Raw genomic sequence first — 26,489 nt, 5'->3', positions numbered from 1 at the left:
GGCCCCCGCTATGCTGCCAACCGGACTTCTAACGGCTGGCGCCGACCAAAGCCGCCACAGTCCCTTTTTGACTGGGTGTTCCTGTCAAAAAACGGACATCTGGCAACCCTAGGCCTGGGTGTTGTATTCCTGGGATCTGTGCATAGATAGGGCCCTTATGTGAAACAGTTGAGGGTCAGCTAGTTGTGTGGCAGCGCTTTCCTAGACCCCACAGAGATCTGCCTGGGGATAAAGAGCAGGTCGTGGGTGAGTAGGATCAGGGTAGGCGAAAGGAGGGTATTCATTGTCCCACTTGCCAGCCCTGCAGAGATTCTCCCAGGTGGATACAACAGCCCAGTATTTCAGTGCCCACCCCCATCTCCTGGGGTGAGGGTCCCTCTTAAAGGCAGGGCTCAAGGATTAGCTGCTAGTTTTGAAGCCCTGTGCATTGATTGAAGTGACAACAGGGCACATGGGGAGGAATCACTAGAAACTCAGGCAGCTCAGAGAAACAGGGCCTCTGCTTCATTGCTTTTGACTCTCCCAGGATCCATGCAGATTCCTGGGGACCCCAGGATTTAGGCGCTGGCCCTACAGCCTGTTCCTCAGAGGAGCAAACCCTGCCCCTTCCTGCCCGCCTGAACAAGTGGGAACCTTGTAGAGATTTCCTCCCCTTTGTCCTCTCTTGTAGGTTTCCTGTGGAGGGTGGGTCTCTAGTCCCTCTCTAATTAAAGAAAAGATGAACTGAGAATGGGAAACTCTCCTACACCCATTTCGTTTCTTGTCTCACTGAAAACATGAACATCAACGCAGCCTTCTTCCTGCAATCACTGTGTGATGAACACTCTGTAAGCAAATCTGCATAGTCAGTAACAAGGAAGGAAGTGCTTCTATTTAAAAAAAATAAATGAAAATGCACTGTAAGGCCTTGGCTACACTTGCAGATGTACAGCGCTGTGAGTTAAACCTGACTTCGTGCAGCTGAGTAGGGAAAGCGCTGCAGTCTGTCCACACTGACAGCTGGCCAGAGTACTGTCTTGGCCACATTTGCAGCAATTGCAGCACTATTGTGAGCGGTGCATTATGGGCAGCTATCCCACAGAGCACCTCTTCCCATTCTGGCGCCGTGGGTTGTGGGAAGGGGGCGTGGGTGCCGGGCATTCTGGGTCCTGTCCCAACGCCCGGTGATGCATCGCTTCGCATCCCAGAAATCCCTTTGTTTCCGTCCATCTTTGACGCCATCTTTCAATGGTTTCTGTGCAGCGCGATCTGTCTGCGGGAAATGGAGCCCGAACTGCTGAGGCGTATGCTGACTTATCTCGCCAGCACGTCACGTTTGGCTGTCGAACTATTCCTTAAGATCCAAAGTGACAGTGAGGAGTCCGAGTGGTGGGATCACATCGTCATGGAAGTCTGGGATGACGAGCAGTGGCTGCAGAACTTTTGGATGAGAAAAGCCACTTTCATGGGACTGTGTGAGGAGCTTGCCCCCACCCTGCAGCGCAAGGACACGAGATTCAGAGATGCGCTGCCAGTGGAGAAGCGGGTGGCTATTGCAATCTGGAAGCTGGCAACTCCAAACAGCTACCGGTCGGTCGCAAACCAGTTTGGAGTGGGAAAGTTGACCGTTGGAATCGTGTTGATGCAAGTTTGCAAGGCCATTAATCGCATCCTACTCAGAAGAACTGTGACTCTGGGTAACGTGCAGGACGTAGTGGATGGCTTTGCACAAATGGGGTTCCCTAACTGTTGAGGGGCAATAGATGGGACGCACATTCCTATTCTGGCACCACCCCACCTAGGATCCGAGTACATTACTCGGACAGGGTATTCCTCTATGGTTCTCCAGGCGCTTGTGGATCACCCTGGGCATTTCATTGACATTAACACAGACTGGCCCAGAAAGGTGCATGACGCACGCATCTTTCGGAACACTTGACTGTTCAGGAAGATGCAGGCCGGGACTTTTTTCCCAGAGCGGAAGATCACGGTAGGGAAAGTTGAAATGCCCATTGTGATCCTTGGAGATCCTGCTTACCCGTTAATGCCATGGCTCATGAAACCCTACACAGGGACCCTTGACAGCAGCAAGGAACGGTTCAACTACAGGCTTAGCCGGTGCCAAATGACTGTGGAGTGTGCCTTTGGCCGTTTAAAGGCCCGCTGGCTATCTCTGTGTGAGAAGCTGGACTTGGCCGAAAACAGCATCCCCGCGGTTATATCCGCGTGCTGTGCCCTCCATAATATTTGTGAAGGGAAGGGTGAAAGCTTCACTCAAGCATGGACCTCCAAGGTTCAACACCTCGAGGCTGAATTTGCACAGCCAGAGAGTAGGGCTGTTACAGGGGCCCAGCGCAGGGCTGCAAGGATTAGGGATGCCTTTAGGGAGCAATTTGAGGCTGAAAACCAGCAGTGATATCTGGTGCCCTGCACAGGAGTGAAGTGCAATAGTTCCAATCTTGTGTTGCTAAGCAGACTTGCAGTGCCTGTTTATTTCCTGGGCTAAGGACTCTTTTACTTTATGCAATAATAAAGAATGTTTTCAAAGCCAAAAAATCCATTTATTGAAAAGAAAACCTTTATTTATTGAAAAGAAACAAGGGGGTGGAGTGGGGAACGGTACAATCACAGATTCGCGTATGTCCTGTCTGGTGTGCTGTGCAGTGAGTGCTGCACTTCAGGACAGCTATACTGCATGGTGATGGGGGTTGAGTGCAGAGGGTAAGGGTCATGGTTTTCAGGGCTGGGTGGTGAAGATACTGGTGTTGGAGGCAGTGGGTGGCGTGAAGAACACGGAAGTTGGGGAAAGTGGGTTGGAGGTGACAGTGGGGCACAACGGAAAGAGTTTTGGGACAAGGGCTGTAGGAGGGGGTGGCGTTTGCGTTTGCGGTACTGCTCCTCTTTCTGCATGGCTACCAGCTCCTGGATAGTGTCTGTTTGGCGCTCCAGGATGCTTATGAGCCGATCCGTGCTTTGCCGCCTATGCTCCGTGCTTTGCCGCTGGTGCACGGTGTTTTCCTGGAGGATCCTGCTTTCTTTCTCCCTCCGGTTCTGTGCTTTCTCATTCTCTTTAATAGATTGCCGCATCACTTCTTGCAGCATGTCATCTTTGCTTTTTCGCAGTCTCTTCCTGAGTCTTTGCAGTCTCCGAGCAAGCGATAAGAGGGATGGCTGAGGTCTCAAGGTTGATGCAGCTGTATAGGCAAAATGCAACATTTAGCAGAGGCAGCATTGTTTATACCAGACAGACAGAGTAATGATTCCCCCAGCACTTACGGAGTAGAAAACACACAGGGTCTACACAATAGCATAATTTTCCCGTCCGAAACAAAGCACACATATCCCACGGGAGCCTCAAAATGGTGAGTAAGGGGGATTGATTGTTTCAGGGCTGCACTGTCCTCTGGGTTTCTGTGCCTTGGGGAGAGCCAACAGCTTCAGGGGGCACCTACACTGTCCCAACATTTTCCACGGGAGTTCGTCCTGGACAATATCTCGCTGCTGAGGGTGACCTGGGAAGAAAGGGAGGGTCTTCTACTGCAATGCGGCTTCCGCCCTGGCCCATATGCAGCTTGCCTGTGTGCAGCAATGGTCCCCCCACCCCTCACGGCACAGTGGTGCGGACACGTTAACCTGGCTGGGACAAGGACCACAGTGGCTCTCCCGATAAACCTGCACAAGCGCATTGCACACGTTCTTGATGAGACATTCGAGGAGATTACCGAGGCCAATTACCGCGATGTGATAAACCACATCAGTGCACTATTCCGCATCTAGGCATGCATGCCTAACCCTCCTCTCCCAAAGAGCCTGCACCGAAAAAATTCCTTCCCGAAAAAAAACAAACGCTTACCGGGAACCTGCTCTTCTGTTTGTCCTCCACCAAGTACCAGCCGCTGTGACTGGCTACCTTCCTCCTGACTCGAGAAGAGCTCCTGGCTTCATGGCTCCAGGGATTCCGGGGTGTCTCCATCCGGCCCACGACCATCACTCCCGTTTTCCTCCTCCTCCTCCTCTTCCTCCCTCTCCCTCCCCACCGCCTCTGAAGTGTCCATGGTGGTGCTCGGAGTGGAGGTGGAGTTAACCCCAAGTTTTGCATCCAGCTCTTAGTAGAATCGGCAGGTTGCGGGGGGAGCACCCGAGCGACCATTTGCGTCGCGGGCTTTGCGGTAGGCACTCCGCAGCTCCTTCACTTTAATCCTGCACTGCAGGGCGACCCAGTCATGGCCCCTTTCCATCATGTCCTTTGATACCTTCCCGAAGGTATCGTAATTCCTATGGCTGGAGCGCAGCTGGGATTGTACAGCTTCCTCCCCACAAACACTGATGAGGGTCAGCAACTCACCATTGCTCCATGCTGGGGCTCGCTTGGCGCATGGAGGCATGGTCACCTGGAAAGATTCGCTGATAGCACTCCACACCACGCCGGTCTGAGCAAACAGGAAGGGGATTTTTAAAATTCCCGGGGAATGTAAAGGGTGGGTCACATGGTTGGTTATCTGAGGCCAGAGTAGTAGAGTTTGAACTGATGACCAGAGTGGCTAGAACAGGCATTGTGGGATACTGCCGAATAATGCTGGAGGCCATTCACAGTGCATTGGATGGCTACACTGGTGCCGCAGCGCTGCAGCAGCAGCGCAATACTTGCTATTCCTCTTGGAGACATGGAGTACATGCAGCGCTGCAACCACGGAGATACAGCGCTGCAAATGCATTGCCAGTGTGGACAGGGAGTGAGTTACAGCACTGGGGGTGGCTTTACAGCGCTGTAACTCGCAAGTGTAGCCAAGCCTAAGATGCAGCATTGCAGAGGGTGTTCTATATGACCTCCTGCATTGCTTGGTTCCACCCTGCTCTCCACTTGCTCTTTGCAGTAACATCCTCAAAGCCTATATTAACCAGAGCTGGAAAACAAGGAGAAAAAATATTTGTAACTAGGATTTCCCCTCACTTGCATCCACTGTCCTTTTAAATTGCTTTTCGTGAACATTTGTGTAAGACAAGTTCCATCCTTTGACAGAAAATGAATGTTGGGCCTGGGCCAAGATTTCTAAGGGTCACAGATAAAGTCAGCTCTCAGCAAGACAGTTGGTGCCAGCAAGGGGCACAGCGATACCAACTCTCACTACAAGTGCCAGTTGTAGGAGCGATTCCTGGTTTGTACGTGGCGGGACGTGCTTCTCCTCAGGGACATGTTCAGACTAGTCAGCTGAGAAGAATCAGGGCAGCTTTCTTTTAACTTCTCTTTAATCACATCACTGCTCTAGGCCTCAATTTACCCATCTTTGAACTGGGAATTATAATGTTCACCTGTCTCACAGGGAAATTAGGAGGCTTAATTAGTTAATGTTTAATGCTTTCAGATTTGCAGATCAAAGACACCCAGGCTCCTTAGATGCTGAAGGTGACCTAGTGAGGCTTTTGTAACTAAAAAACAACAGGTCTGTTTCTGGCACCTTGATTGCCTTCATTGAGGTTGCATAGAGTGCTAAGGCAGGGCCAATGTGGCTCTTCACATGCAAAGGTAGCTATTTGCAAATGTTTTATTTCATATATGACAACACTGCTCTGTTTATTCTTTTCTAGGCCTCCTTAACAAGAAGCACACAGGACCCAGAGAACAACAACTCCTCCGCCAGTGAGTAAGTAGCATATCAATGTGACCTTTGGCAGAAAGGCACGTCTTCCTCTCACATTACATCTTTAGCACCAGGGTGTGACAGTAGCAAATCACTTGATCACATATTGTGTGTCTCAGGGTAGAGAAGGCCCCTTCCTCTTCTGTACCCCACCACATGTCCCTTTGGAGCCCCAACACCTTCACTGCTGCTTCCCAAGTACCTCAGCTCTGAAGGAGCACAGATCTCAGAGTTTAAGGCCAGAAGGATACCAGAGCACCTGCACACTAGATCCAACAAATGAAATGAGGCCAAAGTATCACAGCCCACAGGAGACTAGACTGTTGTGTGCCATAGGCAGAGAATAGGGTGGACCAACAGTGCGCAAGGCCCTGCAATGGGAACCTCTGCAGGGAGGGCCTGAGGTGGGAGTAGAGGTTGTAATGGGTGCATGTGGAAGGGAGCAGAGATCAGGAAGAGAAGACTATCCCTGCGTACCTCCTAGGTACACATGAGGAGGGCTCCTGTGCTGTGGATATCTGGAGGTCCGCAGGAAAGGGGAGTGGAGTCAGAAGAAATTCCACCCACACACTCGCCTGCACCCCCCAGGACACATTCCCTTAGGAGAGCCAGGCTTCAGCCGGAGCACAGCACGGAGTTTCAGTCCTGAACAGTCTTGGGTGTAGAGGAAGGGAGATGGGTCATGTGGACTTCAGAAGGTCCTCATCCTTAGGGCAGCAATCCATTGGACCTTCCAGCAGCTGGGCAGGGCCCTGGGGAGGAAGGGTGATCTAGGGAGTAGTGCACTAGACTGGGGCACAGGAGAAGTGTTCAATTCCTGGCTCACTCACAGGCTTCCCATGTAATCAGAACAAGTCACTAAACCTCCAGTCTGTAAATGGGGTGATTGCTTTACACAGGAAAGGTTGTGATAATGCTTCCAGACTTCCTGGATACATTCCACAAATGACTGGTTGTGAGGAGCTCAGATACTGTGATGACAAGGACCACACCAGTATCTGGCTAGAACAGGCCACAGAGAACTGAGGGCTAGGTCCCCACAACACAGGTGCAGGAGTGCTGGGTGCCGCCATGCTACTCTTTTGTGCTCGGGGGGATATTACTACTTGCACCAGTGCAGTCACACAGGGGCAAACTGCAGTGGCCCAGCTCTCTTGGGTTGATAAGGCTTGTGAGATAACTTCCCTTTCAACTGAACTCAGGTGAGCTGAGCTGCCCTCCTCTTCACGCTTCAGGGAGATTCCTTCCCTTTGGTTCAGTCACACCGAGCAGACACAGAACTCAGTGGCCAATCAGCCTCTTCCATGGATTCGTGAAGGCTAGTTGATTAAAATGATGCATGTTTGTATAGCAGTAAAGGAAAGAAAATCTGAAACAGGACGTCCAGTAGCAAAAGCAATGGATCCCAGACTGCTCTCCTATGACTGCCTACAGGGAGGAGCACTGGGAACAGTAAGATTGACATGTGAATGGGATACTGATGAAAGATTTAAAAAACTCATCCTCTTACACCAAACAGTGACTCTCTTGTTTTTAAGCAGCTTTGTCCCTCCAGAAGGAGGTGTAGATCAGTCTGAGTGAGAATTCTGGTGATCATGCTGTGACCTATTAACCATAGACATCACTGATGGATGTGACCTGAGAGCACACATGTTGGTGGCACAGTCCTTCCTCCCTGCCAGCTCACTCCTTTGCTTTTGAGCCAGTAGGGAATTGAAATTGATGAGAATCCCACTTTCTGAGCAAGATTCTCATCAGCTCCAGTCCCTTGACAGCTGACAAGAATGGTGGGCAGTGGTCAAAGAGGCAGGCACTAAAAAAAAAAAAAAAAAAAGAAAACCCACCAACCCCTCTTCTGATATTTCCCAGCACCCTCATTGGCTTTTGCACCATGATTACAGTTATTCAGTTTTGTCCAGGAAGGGCTGCTGCTGAGCCTTGTGGTGAACTTGATCATGCCAAAAAGTGAGTCACGAGATTCCCAAAGAGACCAAAGCAGCTATAGGTGCTGGCTAATCCGCCCCTCATCCCGAGCCTCCGCGAGGAACTTGCTTATCTTTGAAATACAAAGGAACTAATTGAGATTCTAATATACAACATGGGTCACCACTGGAAAATTCGTACTCTCACAGGAAAATCTGGAGAATAGTTGGGGGGCCGTCTGGCTGAAGGAGGAAGCAGGCTGGAGCCAGCTACAGGGCTCTGATGAAGAACCAGAACCTTAAACTCATTTACACTAAGGCCACTGTGCTCTGCCAGTTTTAAGAGGTTTTAAAACGGGAGTAAATACAAACTTACTCCCACGTTGCACTGTCCAAAGTGACCTTAGTGTAAATCACAATCAGGACGATAGGCTTTAGCATCAAGAACTCTATGGGGACATCTACTAAACTAATCATTCTGGCAACAGAATTTCAGTTTTTGGAAAAGTCAAACCAACTAAGTAATGTTTAGTTCCTAGAGTTGTCTTATCTTTCACTGGATCAGATTCTGCTCCATCACACTGGTATAAACGGACCTTTGTGGAGTTACTCTGGATTTACATTGGTGTGCCTAAGAGCAGAATCAGCCCCAGGTGGACCGATTCAGGTCTATCACTGATAGAGCCAATCGCTGAAGAAATAACAAAACCAATTAACCAAAGGAGAAGAATGAAAAGAAGAAACAATAAAAGTGGAAAAGCTAAAAAGAAAAAAAAAAGAGGATACAGCCTCATTTGCGGTATCCCTTCCTGAAAAGCAGCTCGACAAAGGCAGTAACTCTACTTTGGATGCTGTCCTGCATCACTCTGTACTCCACAACCACAGCTGTCAGAGATGAGATCCATCCAGATAGAGGCACATCCACAAAACAATGGAGTGAGTTGTGAGAACTTGTAGCCCTGGAGGCTTGAAGATCCAATCTTAACAGGGCAGACAACACCATAAGGCAGTCAGTGAAGAAGTGGACATTTCTTCTCCAGAGGGCCAGCAATGAACTGGTGTACATCTCACTCAGGCACGGCGGCACCAACATCCCTCAAATGGGTGATATATGTGATGTTGCAGTGATCACTCATGCCTTCCGACTTGCCTGGATGCCATGGTGAGGAATATCGCAGCGAATGCTATGCGTGACGTCATCAGGAAGTGAATCACTAGGACCCCCTCCAACCAAGATGTTGCCACCTGCCTGAGCGGACCCCTGGAAGGCAACTTTGGAAGAGATGGGAGAGACTTTGCTTCACTTTGGACTCATGCCCGCAGTGCTACATAACAGCTGGAGAAGCATATTGGCTGCCACTGGACGTGGTGTGAAGAACATTAGGAACTGGGAGTCCTGGTGCCACAGGTGAAGAATACAGAGCACACAATCATCACTCCGAGAGCTAGGTGATTTTGGATGGAATTGTAGTGCAGCTGCCAGGCTCTGGAATGGGGCTTGCAACTACACAAGACATGAGGTAACATCTCATTGGCATAGCCGTACTTTTTGCATCACTTGTCCTGATTCCCATGGTGGATGGCTCCATGTAGCTGGACGCAGTTGAGCCAGGCCCTGTGGATGAATCTCCAGTCAGCAAATCGGGTGAAACTGTCCCTTGGGAGGTAGTGGTTGCTGGCATCCCACTTGCACGTCACTTTGAAGGCCCTGCCCTGGTCCAGCTTCTGTTTCAAGTTTTCCACATACTGGCAGCGGATGGCATCCTTCAGGAGAGGGACATCTATTTAGAACACATCACCGGACATTGGCAATACCAGGAGAGATGAGTTGGAGCGCCACTGAGAAGGGAAGTTGGAAAAGTAACTGAAATACTTTTCTGATGGATTGTATTTACTGAGGGTCAACCTATCCTAAATTCTCAGTTATTAAGGGACACTATACACTCATTGCTGTGTTTGCTTTCCACAAGCTACTCTTAACATAACTTTTAGTGATGTACCTGAATATTTGGATGCTAATATTTTATCTGTATTGTTAAATTTATTAACCTTAATTCGGGATATTGCAGGTTATATACGATATGTATTTTATGACTTTTAAACCAAAAACTTTGTACTTTTGGATAATTTAAGCATTATGCCCAGATGTATAGGCACTCTTTCCTTAACCTGTGTATTAGATAATTTTAACATTAGCTTTAGTAAAAATTTTAAATCAGTTTAGTATTTTAGACACCCTCTGTCAGGGCACTGTGACCTAGCAGCAGGATGGACCAGATGACCTAATATGTCTTTTCCTTTCCTAATTACTATGATCTTATGACCACCCGTAAAGCTTGTATTTCCAGTACCGTGTTTAAGCAAGGCATTGATTTGGTCCTGAGTCAATAGTCACATTTGCTTTAAGAAGGAACTTTAATGATTTATTCTTTACTTTTCTATCCTCAGAAAAAGGATAAATCGGTCTTAAAAAATCCGAAGTTTCAATTCCAGATTTCCTGCTACGTCTTCTCTGCAGTGACCATCAACTCCCCACTGGACTGTGGCAAGGGTGTCACAGCAGGCAGTGACCCTCCTTAGTTCTGACAACACAAAGCAGAATCGTGGATGTTAAGGAAAAGGCCTTGTGGAGCCTCTAGTCCATCCCTCTGCTAGGGCAGGATTTCCCATGTTGTACATTGCCTAGCGCAGGGGTTGGCAACCTGCGGCACACGTGCCAAAGGTGGCACGCAAGCCGATTTTTACTGACACATTGGCCGGGGTCCCGGCCGCTGCCCCCACTCAGCCCGCTGCCAGCCTGGTGAATGGAACCCCAGGCCGGCAGTGGGCTGAATGGGGCCAGTGGCTGGGACCCCAACTAGCAGGAGCTGGCAGATGGAACCCCAGAATGACGTCTGCTCAGCCCGCCGCCAGTCTGGGGTTCTGTCTGCCTGTAGTGTATTAAATTTCTCTCCGTAGGAATGTGCTACTTGCGGAGCACAAGGACTGACGGCCGTAGTAGTACACCGTAGCACATTTCTATGGGGAGAAATTTAATACACTACACCCAGGTAGGAAAGGCTGTGCCTCCCCAAACATCCCACCCCCTATCTGCCCCCTCCCACTTCCTGCCCCCCTGCTTGCCCCCCTCAGAACCTCCCATCCATCCAACGCCCCCGCTCCTTGTCCCCTGACCGCCTCCTCCTGGGACCACCCCCACCCCTATCTGCCCCCCTGGGACTCCACCCCCCCATCCAAACCCCCCTGCTCCCTGTCCCCTGACTGCCCTGGTCCCTATCCACATCCCCAAGACCTGACAGGCGTCCCGGGACTCCCACGCCTATCCAACCACCCCTGTTCCCTTACCATATCACTCAGAGCATCAGGACTGGCACCCCTAAGTAGTACACCGTAAGTAGCACATTCCTGTGGGGAGCAATTTAATACACTACACCCGGCTCCACTCAGCCTGCTGACGGTCTGGAGTTCTCAAAATACGTTCTCCCACTTATCAAAAATTACTCTACAATTAACTTAAAAACTTGGTTTGTATATTACAGTAATTGTTAAAAAAAAAAAGTGTTTCTTAACATTATACATAGGTTTGATGAAAGAGAGTAGTTATACTTACGTGCCTGTGCTTAATTTGTGTTTTCGATGATTTACCTTCTTAAAAAAAAAAAAAAATCTCGCATGTCTCATGCCCAGAAAGGGCATTTGCACCCCCAGGGGGTGCATTCATCCCAGGTTAAGAACCACTGCACTAAACTGATAAGATCTTCATTTTAATTTAATTTTAAATGAAGCTTCTTAAACATTTTAAAAACCTTGTTGACTTTACATACAACAATAGTTTAGTTATATAATATAGACTTAGAGAGAGAGGGACCTTCTAAAAACGTTAAAATGTATTACCGGCACGCAAAACCTTAAATTAGAGTGAATAAATGAAGACTCGGCACATCACTTCTGAAAGGTTGCCGACCCCTGACCTAGTGTGTTTCTCAAGCAAAGGAACTCCCGCTATTTTTCCTTGTGGGAGATTAATTCACAGCCTAATGCATCTTGATAACAGGAAATTTTCCTTGTATTTAGTTTAACTTGTCCCGTCTCACATTGTATCCTATTTACTGTGTATCCTATGGCCTCTCCGTAATTGTTCTTCCTCCTTGGCATTAACACCCTTAAAATAGATGTAGTCTCCTCTCCTGTTCCCGTTCTTCAGTTAAATTAAACATGTGCTTCTTTTCAGCTTCTTTCACTCAGTCAGTCCACTCTGCCCTGTAAGCATTTTTGTTACTTTTCTCTAAACTCCCTCCATACTGTTAATATTTTCCTAGTAATGAGGTGGCTAGACATGAGCACAGTATTCCTGGTGGAGTTGCGCCTTTTTGTGCTGATCTGTTCCACTGCAAACTCCTATCTTGTATGTTGCAAACTATTGGCCCTTTTCCTGCTGCATTATTGCTTTCCAGTTTTCTCCCTCCCACTGAATAGCTGTGTTTTGAATTCTTTCCCCCCAGATGTGTTGACTTGCTATTTTCCAAATCAGTGGAGCCCTCAGCTGTTTGTACATTATGTATAGTGCATACCATTGGCAGGTGTGCCAATTGGAGGGGGGGAGGGAGGACACAGCTCCATGGGGGAGTGAAAAAGGGGTAGTTTGTCCCAGAGTGCCTGTTTGAGAGGGCCCCCAAGGTAAATGGCATTGTGACCTGGCACGGTTGTGAAGGAGGGCTGCAGGGCCAAGTTTCAGTGAGTGACTCCTGCCAGGCCAAAGCCGAGTGGCACTGCGATCCCATTCGCCAACTCACAATGCCTGGAGTGGTGAGCTGTGCCTGAGTTTGGGCTCAGGAGCCAAACCGTTGCTGAGGGGCAAACGTAGTTGTGTGTACCAGGTGAAACATTTCTGGTGCTTTCCCGTTCCAAGGCAGGAGGTATATTGGTTATCACTGCAACAAAATAGACTGAGCTCAGACCGTTACAATTCCTGATCCTCAGCCACCTAGCCCCAGGGTAAATTAGAGCAGCTGCACCATGAGTTACAGTGTGGGATCAACATAGGTGAGCTCTGCTTCAGCAAACCCAGTCCCACCCATGCGCTGCCCCCAAAATTCCCCTGACACCCCCCGTCTCTTGCTTAACACTGGGACTGGCTGCTACTAGAGCTGCCAGCTTTCTTCCACCCAAGAGTCCTCCTGTGCAGGGGGAATTCTCTACCAGCTAGCTCTGGCTATTTTAAGCAGCACAACGAGGCCTTAGCAAACCAGAGAACTCAGACCTTTAGAGTAGAGTAATTTCTGAGGAACCATGTTCTATTCCTGCAGGACAGTATCGGTTTCATCTCTATTAAATTCTAGTGCACATTTCCATGAGACTTGCGGGAAGAAAATAAAGGCTATGGGGCGGTTTGCTTTTTTCCAGCCATTGTCCTAGCCCATTAGCGTTACGCTCCGCCCTGCTCATTCATTCATGATTGTTTAAAAAGAAAAAGTTGACAGCTGATGTATTTTGCAGTATGTTGGATTTTTTATTTAGAGCGCCTCTCTCATCCTAAAAGTCACCGTGAAGACTAAGGCTGTGTCTACACTATCACTTATGGCGGCAAAACTTGTGTTGCTCAGGGGTGTGAAAAAACACACCCTGAGCGACATATGTTTTGCTGGCATAAGTGGAAGCGTGCACAGTGCTATGTTGACGAGAGAGCTTCTACCACCGACATAGCTATCACCGCTTGTTGGGGGTCAACAGGAGAGCTCTCTCCCATTGGCATAGAGCGGCTACATGAGAGACCTTCTAGTGGCGCAGCCTGCAGCGGTAGAGGTGTGCCACTGTAAGGTCTCAGGTAGATATAGCCTCAGACATCAGGAATAATTAGAAAAAAAAAACTTATGGAAACAATGTTTTGTAGGTTTCGAAATGGAGTCTTGGAAATTTTACCAAGGGCTATTTCTTATCCATCATTCAACATTCCTATAAAACTAGCAGAGGGCTGGTCACATGATTAGATATAATCAAATCACGTGCCAGTTGTGGGTTCAAGTCATATTTCTACATTTCCCTTTCCTATTATGAAGTATTTGGGCCCTGCACACTGCTTTTAAGTGTTACTCCCATCTCCTATTTACTATATGAAAAAAAATCAAATCATTTCCTCTCTGTTAAAAGAAGGAAATTGAATGAAGGAATCAAGAGAAGATTCATTTGCTAAATACCCTTTGGTGCCAGTAGAACTTGTGGTTGAAGAAACTGTGCAAAGTAAATTAACTGCCTCTCGGGTAGGAAATTCACATGACATCTGCCGCGCCAGTTGACCTGTTCGAAAAAATAAAGCCATTGTTGACATCTGCAGTACCTGACATTTACACAGCCAGATCAGGGCTTCCCCCCCCTCAAATGGACAACTAGACAGTGTGACAGACCCAGACCAGTGGGGTACAGGAGTCTGATAGAGGGCAAATATACTGATCACTGGATGAGTAGTTTTCTGTTCCCGGAGTGACCAGAGCAGGGGCTGCACTAGAGTAATCAGGAACCTGCTAGAACCAGTTAAGGCAGCCAGGCTAATTAGGACACCTGGAGCCAATTAAGAAGAAGCTGCTAGAATCAATTAAGGCAGGCTAATCAGGGCACCTGGGTTTTAAAAAGGAGCTCACTTCTGTTTGTGGTGTGAGTGTGAGGAGCTGAGAGTGAGAGGGTGTGCTGCTGGAGGACTGAGGAGCACAAGCGTTATCAGACACCAGGAGGAAGGTCCTGTGGTGAGAATAAGGAAGGTGTTTGGAGGAGGCCATGGGGAAGCAGCCCAGGGAGTTGTAGCTGTCATGCAGCTGTTACAGGAGGCACTATAGACAGCTGCAGTCCACAGGGCCCTGGGCTGGAACCCGGAGTAGAGGGCTGGCCCGGGTTCCCCCCAAACCTCCCAATTGACCTGGACTGTGGGTTCTTCCAGAGGGGAAGGTCTCTGGGCTGTTCCTCAACCCACATGGTGAATCTCTGAGGCAAGAAAATCCGTCAATAAGCGCAGGACCCACCAAGACAGAGGAGGAACTTTGTCACAACAGATAAGAATTTTTTATATTATAGGGATTGCCATACAATCAGTGCAATGCTGTGGGCAAAACTGCTCCAAAGCAATTACTGCAGGACTGTGATTGCCATCAGGTGCATGTCCCTTTCAGCGATACCAGGAATGAATTCTTGTACATAGCGAAGAACTCTGGTCTACCAACGAAAGCTATTGAGGTACGAAAACACTGAATCAGTAGAAGCTCCTGTTAGAGAAGAGTTCTCAGGGATCCTCAATTGCAGGTCCAATTCAGTTTGTTCCACACCTCTTCCTGTCCAGCATGTGAACTATCCGTATGTTTTCATCTGGCAAACATGCCCTCAGTTTTCCTCTGCAAAAGATGCAATCAGCAATGCAGGCCATTCGTCCCTGCTTTCACACCATTGATTTGGATTTACCAGTCCCACGTGTGTAAACTTATAGGCACTAGGTATCAAGTCCCGTTTGCTGGGATGTAGTTGAAGCCAGGCTAGTTGGTATGAAAACACCTCTCTGCTTTTGTACCAAATACACAGGATATGAAGAAATCAGCTCTTTCCTGTTTGTTTTTTCTCCACAAACACCAAAAATAAACCCACTTCAGGGAAAGCACTACAAAAACCCATTTCACTGAATGAAACAGAGGGCCCAGCAATACCCACCTGCAGGTATTGTCAGAATTGGGAGCTCTGGAAAATTTTAGTTTAGTTTATTGAGAACAAAGTCTCTTGTGGATTAAACCATTTTACCCTTGTAGTGACATTCCTATACAACACACCACTAGCGGTAACGTAGGGTCACAGAAATAATCACTTCATACAGCATTGTACAAACATTTATGAACTAACATCCCCAACACTGCTGTGGGCTAGGTACATATTATCCCTCATTGACAAATGGGGAAACTGAGGCACAGAAGCAAATGGACAGGCCTACCGGGTAGAATTAACTGTTTGTAGTAACTTTTGCAAGGTCAAAACCCCACTGTTCTCCCACCCCTCCTAGCTCAGGCAGGAAAGGGCAGGAGTGAATTCTAGGATTGTCAGCGTACGTAACATGAACATTCCACTTCCGATTACACCAGCCAAAATCATTCCAGTTTCTTCTCGGTGCTTGTTTCAGAAATCACTGTTACCCAAAGATCACTAATGAGCACCTCATGTCTTGGGTCAGAAAACTGAGGCCTGCTTACCATTATAGAATCCATGGTTCAGTAAGATGGGTGAGTTTGTTTTGACTTTTGCACACACAAATAATGCTTTTTCTCATTCCCTCTTAGAGATAAGGGGCTTACTAGGTCTCACAGAGCTTGATTTTCTTTTACAGTAAAGATACTTCGTTGTCTCATCCTACAGGTTTCCAGTCAGAAGTAACAAGAAGCCCGAGATGCAGTCCCCCATGTCGTACGATTACTCTGAAGAAGAGCTCATGGCCAGTATTGAACGAGAGTACTGCCGCTGAGAGCCAGTGCTGTATGATCAGAGCTGACAGTGGCACATATGAGCAAGGGTTCTGCCAACAAAATAACCCCCCACACAGTGAGATTGTTCTGAGGAAATGGAAAAGACGAGAATGAAATGAGAGAGAATGTTACCACACAGGAGGCTGTTAGTATTGTAGGACTTCGAAAAATTCCTCTTTGGCAAGTGCTGAGCAAGAGCACTGATTAACGAAGGAACCCTCACTGACCAGTGAATAAAAGCAATGCGGTGGGGAAAAAATAAGATCTCATTACATTCCTCTTGTAAATGAATATTTAAAAGCCAGTTTCCAAGTAATACTTATGTATGAAGTCTTAAATGTATTGTAAGGTTGAGATGTGCCATTCTGACAGAGTGATTTCAGTCAGAAAAGTGCAGCAAATCATTTGAATAAATACTTACTTGATAGGATATATCCAAAATGTACCTTTCCTGACACTTAGCTATGGGTCAAATTCAGGCCTACAGTTAGCAGACTGCAATTCTATACACCAGGTCTGAATTTGCCCCACCCCCACCCCCATTTTTTTTTAATTATTCCACAATACAGAAAAAGGGAGGGAAGGGACTCAATCATTCCAAACTTAGGCTGCAGGATCTAACAGTTCAAATCCCAGTTCTCTGTCAAACAACAGGTGTGGGATTTGTTCTGATTGTGCATATGGCTCCGTTCCTTCTCGCTCCCCTTTTCCAAAGAGGCAGGGGATTGAAATTGTCAAGAGTCCGGTTTCCTTAAAGGGCAAGATTCTGGTCTAGTTTCTTACCTGCTGGCTTACAGAAATGGAAGCTACAGGGAAATCACAAGGACAGAGTGACATGCACATACTAGGGTTACCATACGTCCGGATTTTCCCGGACATGTCCGGCTTTTTGGGCTCCAAATCCCCGTCCGGGGGAAATCCCAAAAAGCCGGACATGTCCGGGAAAATCGGGACCAGCGGGGCTGGGCCGGGGGCCGGCAGTGCTGGGTGCCGGGCGTGCTGAGCGCGCCGGGGGCCGCCGAGCGGGCCGGGGGTGCTGGGCCGGGCGGGCCGGGGGTGCTCAGGCCCGGGGCCGGCACCCCAGGGCCCAAGCCGACCCAAGCTGGAGAGGCCGGGGGGGGCCAGACTGGGCCGCGCCTCCTCCCCCCACACCCCGCTTACCTGCTTCAGGCTTCCCGCGAATCAAATGTTCGCGGGAAGCAGGGGAGGGGGCGGAGTTGGGGCAGGAACTTTGGGGAAGGGGCAGAGTTGGGGCGGGGGCTGGGCCTGAGCCCGTGGAGTGTCCTCCTTTTGGAGGCTCAGTATGGTAACCCTAGCACATACTGGTCCATTGCCACATGTATGCGCCTGTTGGGTCACCCACTTTGAGATGGGCTTTAACATGATTGAAGAGCAGTAGTTCACAAATCAGCACTCCCGCATTGGAGTTAAATATAAAATACCACTTTTGGCTTACACAGGAATTTTCATTAGTGCCTAATTTAAAATTCACCACATTCATCACTAAGGATGGAAAAGTAAAACAAAAAAATCCTATAAACCCGAAGACTCAGAGGTTTTCAGCATGATTGACGGTGAAGCCTTGTACTTTTAAATTAAGGTTTGTCTTTTTGGGGGGAGGGGGGGGAGGCTGATATACTTGGAGTAGCTGCTTATTATCAGAATTAGAAAAAAAAAATTTCTGTCCTCTGATGGAACATAACATGTCAGATGAAATCTCAAGGGCAAACGGATGAGGCACATGCTAATGGGAACAGTGGGATACACCTTAAGATTTCAAGATTTGACTTTTCCTTTGTACTTTGGTGTATATTTCACAAATATCTATGTTCCATGTAATTCTCAATAAAAGGCAAAAGTATCAGTTTGAGAGAGACAGGGTGATCAATCTTCTGTCCCTCCAACTTATTTGTTCATGGAGATATCCAGTAGGATTTTTAATGAGTTATCACTGCATGTGATTTTTTCTTCCTAATGAGGCATCTAGTTTTATTTTTTCCTCCAGATTACATAATGAGGAACCTGTGGCTATCTCCAGGTTGTCATGTTCTCCTAGCCAATGTGGCAGAACATAGATGTCTACATACTGGTTCATAGTCCTCCCCTGCTCAGTGCTGCTTCAGCACACTGATAGCCTTTTAATGAATCTTCCAAGAATATGAAGACAGTAGAGGCAAAGTGCATCTATAAGGGGATGTGCACAATTCTAGAAGGATGGAGAGGATCATGCAGATAGCACAAAACCCCCTACTGACCAGTTTGGATAAGAAACAGTGTTCCAAAAGATGTCCTGCTCATGTAGTCAGATGGTGGGTATCATTGTGGTGTGAACCTTACATAGAGAAGGACAGAAAGGGTCCTGTTGGAGGTCTGGTGTGGTACCCAATCAGACGGAAGTTATACTCAGGGCATGTTTACATGGGGATGTTAGTGCTAATATGCTAAATAAGCTAAAATGTGACTTTAAAGTGCACTAGGTACTCAATTAGCTACTCCACACTAGCTCGCCATGTGGGGACACTGCACACTAAGAGAGCCCTCAGGCAGTTTAGCCAAAGTGCATTATGCTCCTGAGCACAAAGGCACTCAGTGCACAATGTGAGTGTCTACACAGGGAGTTAATGAGTAGCTAGTGTGGGCTCCCCTCCACCCCCCACATGTCCGTACACATTAATCTCCAATAACCTGCCATGATAGCAAGCAGAATTATATCAGAGTGAGAAGAATACATAGTGCATTTTTTGTAGAGAACACAAAAAACATCAGAAAATTTCTAAATCTAGTAGCTGTACATACCCATGATGCTGCATGCATGGTGTGTCCCCTTTTTGTTCAGACACTAGCCAACTTTTAGATTTCTACGCTATCCAGGTTTCTTCCTTTAGATTAGGACTGTTCTTGGACACACAGGGCCAGATTCTAAGGGTACCCAGTATGTGATAGGTACAGATGGGGGGAGGAAGGCACAGAGGAACTGGTTGTGGCTTTCTGGTTCTGAGGCCTGGCCTACTTTAGGATGACCACCAAGCTGCTTTAAACTGGCAGCTGGCTGTGGCCTCCAGCCTTCATTTTACCAGCCATGAATAGCTATGAAAGTCCCCCTCTGGCCATACTCCAGTGTAACACTGGGGAGGCTGGAGAAGGGTGGCACCCCTGTCAGTTGGGCACCGCTCAGCTGGAATCCCAGGCTGGAGAAATCTACCAACTTTCCAGACCCTTTGAGCTGCCAGACCCTCCTGTTATACTGTGTAGGCAGGGAGATCACAGCCTCCTTCAGTATCTGAGACCTCCTCCTGTTCCAGGCTCTGCCTCGCTGAAGTCAGAGTTCAGTTTCTCTCCCTGCAACTCTATTCAGTAACTGCTCCAGCTAAGAACGCTTATAGAAAGAGAAAATATTAAAATAAAAGGCATGAAGAAATAGACATCCCTGACTGATTATTAGGAAAAGTACCTGGAGGCTGGCAGTAGGTCTAAGGACTGAACATTGAAATCTAACCTGCCTGGCAAGAAGATTTATTTTCTCCCCATTAGCATTTGGGAGGACATCATACTTTAGTCCAGTCTGTGATGGCCTGTTGTTCATAAGATGACAAAATTCATTCCTATTTTTAAAAAGCATCTCGTCTAGCCTGTTCCTAAACATATGGGACTGCACTGAGATACACCAGCTGAGTAGCCGGCCTGTCATTTCAGTCATTACCCTTCTACATGATATATACAGCCTAGTGTACTGGAGCAGGGCACGGTATTTAGTGCAAAAAAACTCTCAGTCCTCTCCAAACAAACAATAAAATATTTTCCACAATTTAGCATGGTATCTTCCCTCATCTAGGAGCAGCACGTAAATACTAAATTATACAAATACAATATGTTCTGTACTTTGCACAAACTAACTACCTTATGTTTAGTGCCATGCTGGCTATTAGCCATCCTACAAACAGCCACTCCTTAAAAAACACCAAACCAAACCACTGTTGGTCAGAGGGTTAAGGAAAGGGTCACATTTTCCATGGTTACCACTTAAATAGATTACCAGCTCCAGCCACTTAGCTTTCACTGAGCGTGGTGTTAAAAAAAAAAAAAAATTGATCGTAAGAGATTTTTATATAAATATTAACCAAAAGGCAAATATCTTGGCTTCTGACCGACCATCTGTCTTGTGAAAAGCAGTCATGTGCAGAGGACAGCAGACCAAAAAAACCCGAAGACATGGCCAGCAGCATGACAACCTAGCAGAAGGCAATTTGGAATTCACAAGATTTATTGGTTGGTCTGTAAAAAGATTAACACGGACATGGGAAGAAATTTAAAAGCCTGAAAAGTATTCTTAGAAGTTAGTTAACTAGGCCAAAATCTTCCAAAAACAGAACAAAAGCCACTTTTATGCATACTCCATTTGCATCTACTTAACTCCTGATTTACGTGCAAATTGGGGTTTTGCAAATGCAGAACTGCACCTTTGAAGATATAATGCACAGAAATATTTTTTCTTAGCTGCTGATTGTTTTCCATGACATTACTACCGTGATAGGAGCATACCTTGCCATTGAACAAGGAAAAGAAATAAAAAGGGTGTAGTCACAGTTGTAGCATTATAGCCTTTCCTCGAGCGTGCACATACCTGTACAGAAAGGAGCACAAAGACAGCAAGACTTTCAGAGAGGAAACCACGGATTGCTTTTATCTCCTGAAAACAACTAGAAAAAGTGGTTGCCTCTAGAGCAGTTTTAAGAAGGGAAATACCCTCTCATAGGCTGGCTATGGGCCAGCTGACCCTTTTACAAGGCTTTAAAAACTGGTTAGGGGGACAAACTCAGCTAGAAATTGAAGATTCAAAATGGGAGGAGCTGTGACTTAATGTGTAGGCAGGTGATGGGAAAGATTGATATGGAAATTGCCAAAAGCAAGCCATGAGGACCCACTTGCTTGTTACAAGCAGCAATATTTGCTCTGTATTTATCTATATGCTTGGTGCCGCAATAAACAGTCTTTGTTGGCAAACTAAAGTGTGTCTTCTGTACTCTGTTAATCAAGACTCACAGCTCTAATAATACAGCCTACAGTACCAGGGCCGGCTTTAGGCCAATTCCACCAATTCCCCCGAATCAGGCCCCGCGCCTAAGAGGGCCCCGCGCCCAGTGGCAGGGCCGCCGGGGTGGGGGCAAGTGGCCGAGAATCCCTTCCCTGGCTAGAGGCTCCTTTTTAATTTTTACTCACCGGGCAGCGCTCCGGGTCTTCGGCGGCACTTCAGCGGCGGGTCCTTCACTCGCTCTGGGTCTTCGGCAGCACTTCAGCAGCAGGTCCTTCAGTGCCACCAAAGACCCGGAGCGAGTGAAGGACAAACCGCAGAAGACTACGAGTGCCGCCCGGTGAGAACAAGCCCCACATGTTTTTTTACGTGTTTTTTTTTTTTTTTTTTCAGTCATCCCTGCCGGGGCCCCGTCAAAACTGTTCGAATCGGGCCCCGCACTTCCTAAAGCCAGCTCTGTACAGTACAACCTCACAGCTTTCACTCAGGTAGGTTAATCAGATGAAGGCTTTTCACAGTTAGTCTCCCTGTCCTCCCATCACCTGGTTCTCCACCTCAGAACTTCCAAAGCAGAAATAAGGATTATAATACCTGAGATGACTTCCTGACACAGACTCCTCAGGTGTGCCTGTCTCCATCAGGGTGGAACTCTGTCCTGGTGTTGCTATGTTACAGAAGACAATTAGAAAGTAGGAAAATTTTGTTTTTCACTGAAACCACTACCACCAGTGTAGATCCAGCTTGAGTAGGAGTACCCTACCCAGGGGTGGGCCCATAGATGCTGACTCCATGGGTGCTCCAGAAAGCAATGGCTGTCTTAACTAGGCGCTCGGGTAGGATGCTGGTTTAGAGTGCAGTTATACTTTGAAGAGTTCATATGTAAAAAGTGACACCTTTACTCAGCAGATCTGCTTCCTGGGAGCCTTTTCATCTCTACTGACCACAGTAACAAAAGTAGGTTTTAACTGCTTTTTAATAACTGCTGTTATTCATAGAATCAACAGACCAGAAGAGAGGGAGCTAAATTCTATTCCTTCTTGTGCAGCATCACTAGAATTGCTGAGTAAACTCCCATCAGCTGCACTCTTATGGAAATCTATTTATGGCACAGGTGTCCTTGAAGACGTAGGTCAAAGACAGTGGCCTGTCATGCTGACCTAACCTTTGTAACAGGTGATTATGTATGAGATAGAAAAAGCCCAATCAGGTTGAGTTTGCGGTTAAGAAAAAAAGTATCATTCTACTTGTAAATTGAGCACATTTGATAGAGAGAAATTACTGACACACAACAAACATGGAAGGCCTCATGTAAAGAAAAAAAAATGACCTCAGTTCAGCTTAAAGAGTAAATTTTCACTTTCAGGAACATATTCCCTGAGGGGCACTCCTCAAGTTGCAGCTCAGGGAGCCCAAGTTACTGAGGTCTGAAATCTGGACCCTTAGATAAGGGTCTAGATAAGAAAGTTGCAGATTTAATTAAGGGTATGATTTTATATTATTTAGTTAAACTAGTGCAAACCTTCTTTGCTTTAAAAGTCACTTATTCCAGTTCAGACTAATTCATTAGCTGACTTAAACTAAACTGAAATAAGCCTGGTTTAAATCAAAGTAAGTGGCCAAGAGGGGTTTGCACCAGTTTCACTAAATCAGGAGGAGGACAATGAGGAGTTCTGTCAAACCTGTCAAGGAAGGCTTGAAATTGTATAAAAGATCCTTGGGTCCCAATCCTTTTTCTCTCAGATCTGCTTAAGCTTCATCAGGGGACGTTTGAGTTCCAAGATTGAGGTCCCAGTTAAGCTAGAAATACCCTGACTATGATATTAGACTATAACCTATGGACTAAATTCTAAAAGAACTCATTGCAACTACAAAGCTCACCATCTCTGCTATATATCTGAACCTCAAGAATTGAACTCATGTTTGTATATATATATATATATATATATAGAGAGAGAGAGAGAGAGAGAGAGAGAGAGAGAGATCTTTTAAACCATACTCTTTCCTTTTTTAATACATTTTAGTTTAGTTAATAAGAATTGGCTGTAAGCATGTATTTGGGTAAGATCTGGAATATTCATTAACCTGAGAGGTAATGTGTCTGATCCTTTGAGACTGGTAGAACCTTTTCTTTTATATGATGAAAAATATTTTTAGTAATCTTCATCATTCTTGACTTGGGTATCTGGGTGGAGGCCTGAGGCTGGGTTACTTTAAGGGAACTGTGTTGTTGACTTCTGGGCAACCAGTGAAGTACTATAGAAGCTGTTTTGTGCTGTCTTGGTAAATCTAAGTATTGAAAATATCCACCAGCTTTGGGGATTGTCTGCCTTAGTCTTTGCAGTTAACCTAATTGAGTGATCTCAGCTGGCCCTCCTGGGACCCTGGTCACAGTATTTGTAAAACCTGGGAAAAAACAAAAACAAATAATCAAACAAGAAAACCCTGAACCCATAGAGGCTGTGCAGGGCATCAATTAAAGTGACCAAAATGATAAATGAGAACAACCTGCGAGTATTGGGGACTAATACATACTAAGCTGCAAAAGTTTGCAATGTGTGACCAGACATCCTCATATTTTTTCCAATCATTTCTATTAGACAGTCATTTTTTCACATTAATGCAGTAGTAGAGAGTTCTCGAAGTCTGTCTGTGTATGAGGGAGGAATTGCAGATTTCCATTTTCTCAAAATAACTTTTGGCCACTAAAATAGTGACTGCAATCCCATTTCTTAATCACTATAGGCTTTAACTGTAGACCAGGCTTTAGTTAAACTAGAGCAATTTTATATGAAAATTTAAGATTATGAAGTCTGATTCTACACAAACATTGTGAAAACACAAGCCTTCCCCCTTGTTAGAGGGAGCAGGCTTAGGGCAAGCTGTTACAAAATCTGAGGAAAGAGTGGGAAGGTAGCTTCTTAAGGTCTAACCTGCCATTGACACAATCCAGAAAGAAAAAAAGGGGGGGCACAACATTTGCCCAAGGAGAGTGTGATGGGGTGCCCACCCCTACAAGGCCTGGAGTGGTTAAAATGGCTAGGCAGGTCAATTAACTGCCCAGGCTACACCTGAGGAAGGAGACAGGGAGCAGGCCACAAACTGGAAATGGGCACAGCTGGGCAGGAACAGGAGGGGCCTGTATAAAGTCCAGGAGCTGTGAGCAGCAAGAGGTAGTCACTCCAGGGGGGGGGGGAAGAGCTTGTGCTGGCAGAAAGAGGGGGAAGCCAAATAAGTAGGAAGAAGCCCAGGGAAACACCAGCAAGGGGTAGGAGCAAACAGACCTGGGCTGCTTGTTATAGGGTCACTGGGCTGGAACCCAGTGTAGAGGGCAAGTCTGGGTTCCCCTACCAGCCACTGGGAAGTGGTGCAGGGCATTGGAGACACCTACCCGACAGCTGATCCAGAAGGGTTTAGACTTCCCTGTAAGGGGAGGATCTCAGTGATTTGGCCTGAGGGCCAAACCACAAACAGGAAGCTGAAGGTCTGGGAAAGAGATGACAGGTAGACACACCGCCAAAGGCGGGCAGCACCTGGCAAGAGCTAATCCTGAGCTGCCCGGAGGAAGCACCATGTGCACTGAGTGGATCCAGTGACAGGAAGACTGAGAAAGGCATCAGGAAAAGTAGAAGAGTTCACACACACAAGAGGCTGAATTAATCATGGAGGAGTTCTTGGGAAGGAGCCCTATTTCCATGAGATCTTTTCTTCTTCACAGTCTTCCTCCTCCAATGACTTGTGAGGAAAAATCTGCTTTTTGCTGGGGGGGAAGGGATTGCTGTCAGGTGGTGCACATACATAAGAATGGCCATACTGGGTCAGATCAATGGTCCATCTAGCCCAGTATCCCATCTTCCAACAGTGGGAGGTGCTCAATGCTTCCGAGGGAATGAACAGCACAGGACATTTTATCAAGTGATCCATCCCCTGTCGTCCAGGCCCAGCTTCTGGCAGTCAGAGGCTTAGGGACACCCAGAGCATGGGACTGTATCCCTGACTATTTTGGTTAATCACCATTGATGGGCTTATCCTCCATTAACTTATCTAATTCTTTTTTGAACCCAGTTATACTTTTGGCCTTCACAATAGCCCCTGCTGACAAGTTCCACAGGTTGATTGTGTGTTGTGGGAAGAAGTACTTCCTTATGTTTGTTTCAAACCAACTGCCTATTAATTTCATTGGGTGACCCCTGGTTTTTGTTATGTGATTGGGGAAAATAAAACTTCCTTATTCACTTCCTCCACTTTATAGACTATCATATTCCACCTCCCCTCCCCTTACTTGTTCCTTTTCTAAGATGAACAGTCAGTCTTTTTAATCTCTCCTCATATAAAAGCTGTTCCATACCCCCAAATTGTTTTTGTTGCTGTTCTCTGTACTTTTTCCAGTTTGTGGTTTTTGTTTGTTTTGCTTTTTTCAGGTGGGGCAAGTAAAACAACACACAGTATTCAAGGTAAGGGCGTATCATGGAGTTATATAGGATCATGATATTTGGGCTCTTATCTACCTCCACAACAGTACAGCATTGCTCCTCTTCCCAAATTCAGGGCATGCTGCCAGCTGCAAGTGGCTAGGACAATGGGTACAGACAGGTGTCATAGTAGAATGTTGCAGTGAAGAACTGAAGTAAGAACAAGGCCTCTATTTTCTTGCTTTAAACTTATTTTGTGGATTCTTGTTTGTTTCTACACTATTTGTTCTCAAGTCCAAGACAAAACCAGACTTTTTAAAGTGACTCAGCTAGAAATAAGTGTTGCTGCAATTTGGTTGGTGGGAAGGGCACAGTAGAGAAATAGCAGAAAAATTCTTCCATGATAGTGAACAACTCTTGCCTGACGGACCACTAAAGAAGATATGTCCAATTCAAGTTGCATCCATATCACAGAATAAGCGCGTAGGAGAAGGAGAAACCAGTGACACTTCCGTACAGTCTTGGGATACTGGTTTCTTTCCACTGCTAAAGAAAATGGCACTAAAGTCCTTCTATTGGTTTAAATAGAAGAGCAACCTACAAATTTGGATATGTGCACTTACAGCAGTGACCTCCTGTGGAATTATGGAGGTGCACATTTTTTGTATCATTAGATTATCAGCATGACCCACACAAGGAGAATTTATTTATAAAAATCTAAGGGCTCCGATCAAATGGCTGTGGAGGGTCTTTCAAAACACAGACACAACGACTAATTATGAATTGCACACCCCTATACCAAGTGCACGAGAAGGGTTATGTAACAGTTAATAAACGGATGAAGCACTGGAAAAATGTAAAATAGATAGGAAAAAGTAATCCTGTATTTGCAGAGAAATGCACTAGATGAACCAACACACCATCTGTCTAAATATATGCCAGATACCATTTTACTTTTACACATTCTTGAACAAGCTAAACGCTTTAAATACTTGTAAATCCCAAATATTTGTGATTTAAAAATA

At 46.5% G+C, this 26,489-nt stretch overlaps 1 protein-coding gene across 1 annotated transcript in view; it reads left to right on the top strand.

Annotated features, from left to right (window-relative positions):
- CYS1 (cystin 1) overlaps positions 1-17,890 on the top strand; it is a 29,581-nt gene extending 11,691 nt beyond the window's left edge. Inside the window, exons 2-3 of the mRNA XM_054023627.1 lie at positions 5,566-5,621; positions 15,920-17,890. Coding sequence (XP_053879602.1) covers positions 5,566-5,621; positions 15,920-16,025 — 162 coding nt within the window. The 3' untranslated portion in view covers positions 16,026-17,890. The remainder of the gene's footprint in view (positions 1-5,565; positions 5,622-15,919) is intronic.
- The last annotated feature ends 8,599 nt before the right edge of the window (positions 17,891-26,489 follow it).

This window comes from Malaclemys terrapin, chromosome 3 (assembly GCF_027887155.1).
Source record: "Malaclemys terrapin pileata isolate rMalTer1 chromosome 3, rMalTer1.hap1, whole genome shotgun sequence".
NCBI lineage: Eukaryota > Metazoa > Chordata > Testudines > Emydidae > Malaclemys > Malaclemys terrapin.
The sequence above is the reverse complement of the archived record's forward strand: the minus strand, read 5'-3'. Positions and strand labels throughout refer to the sequence as shown.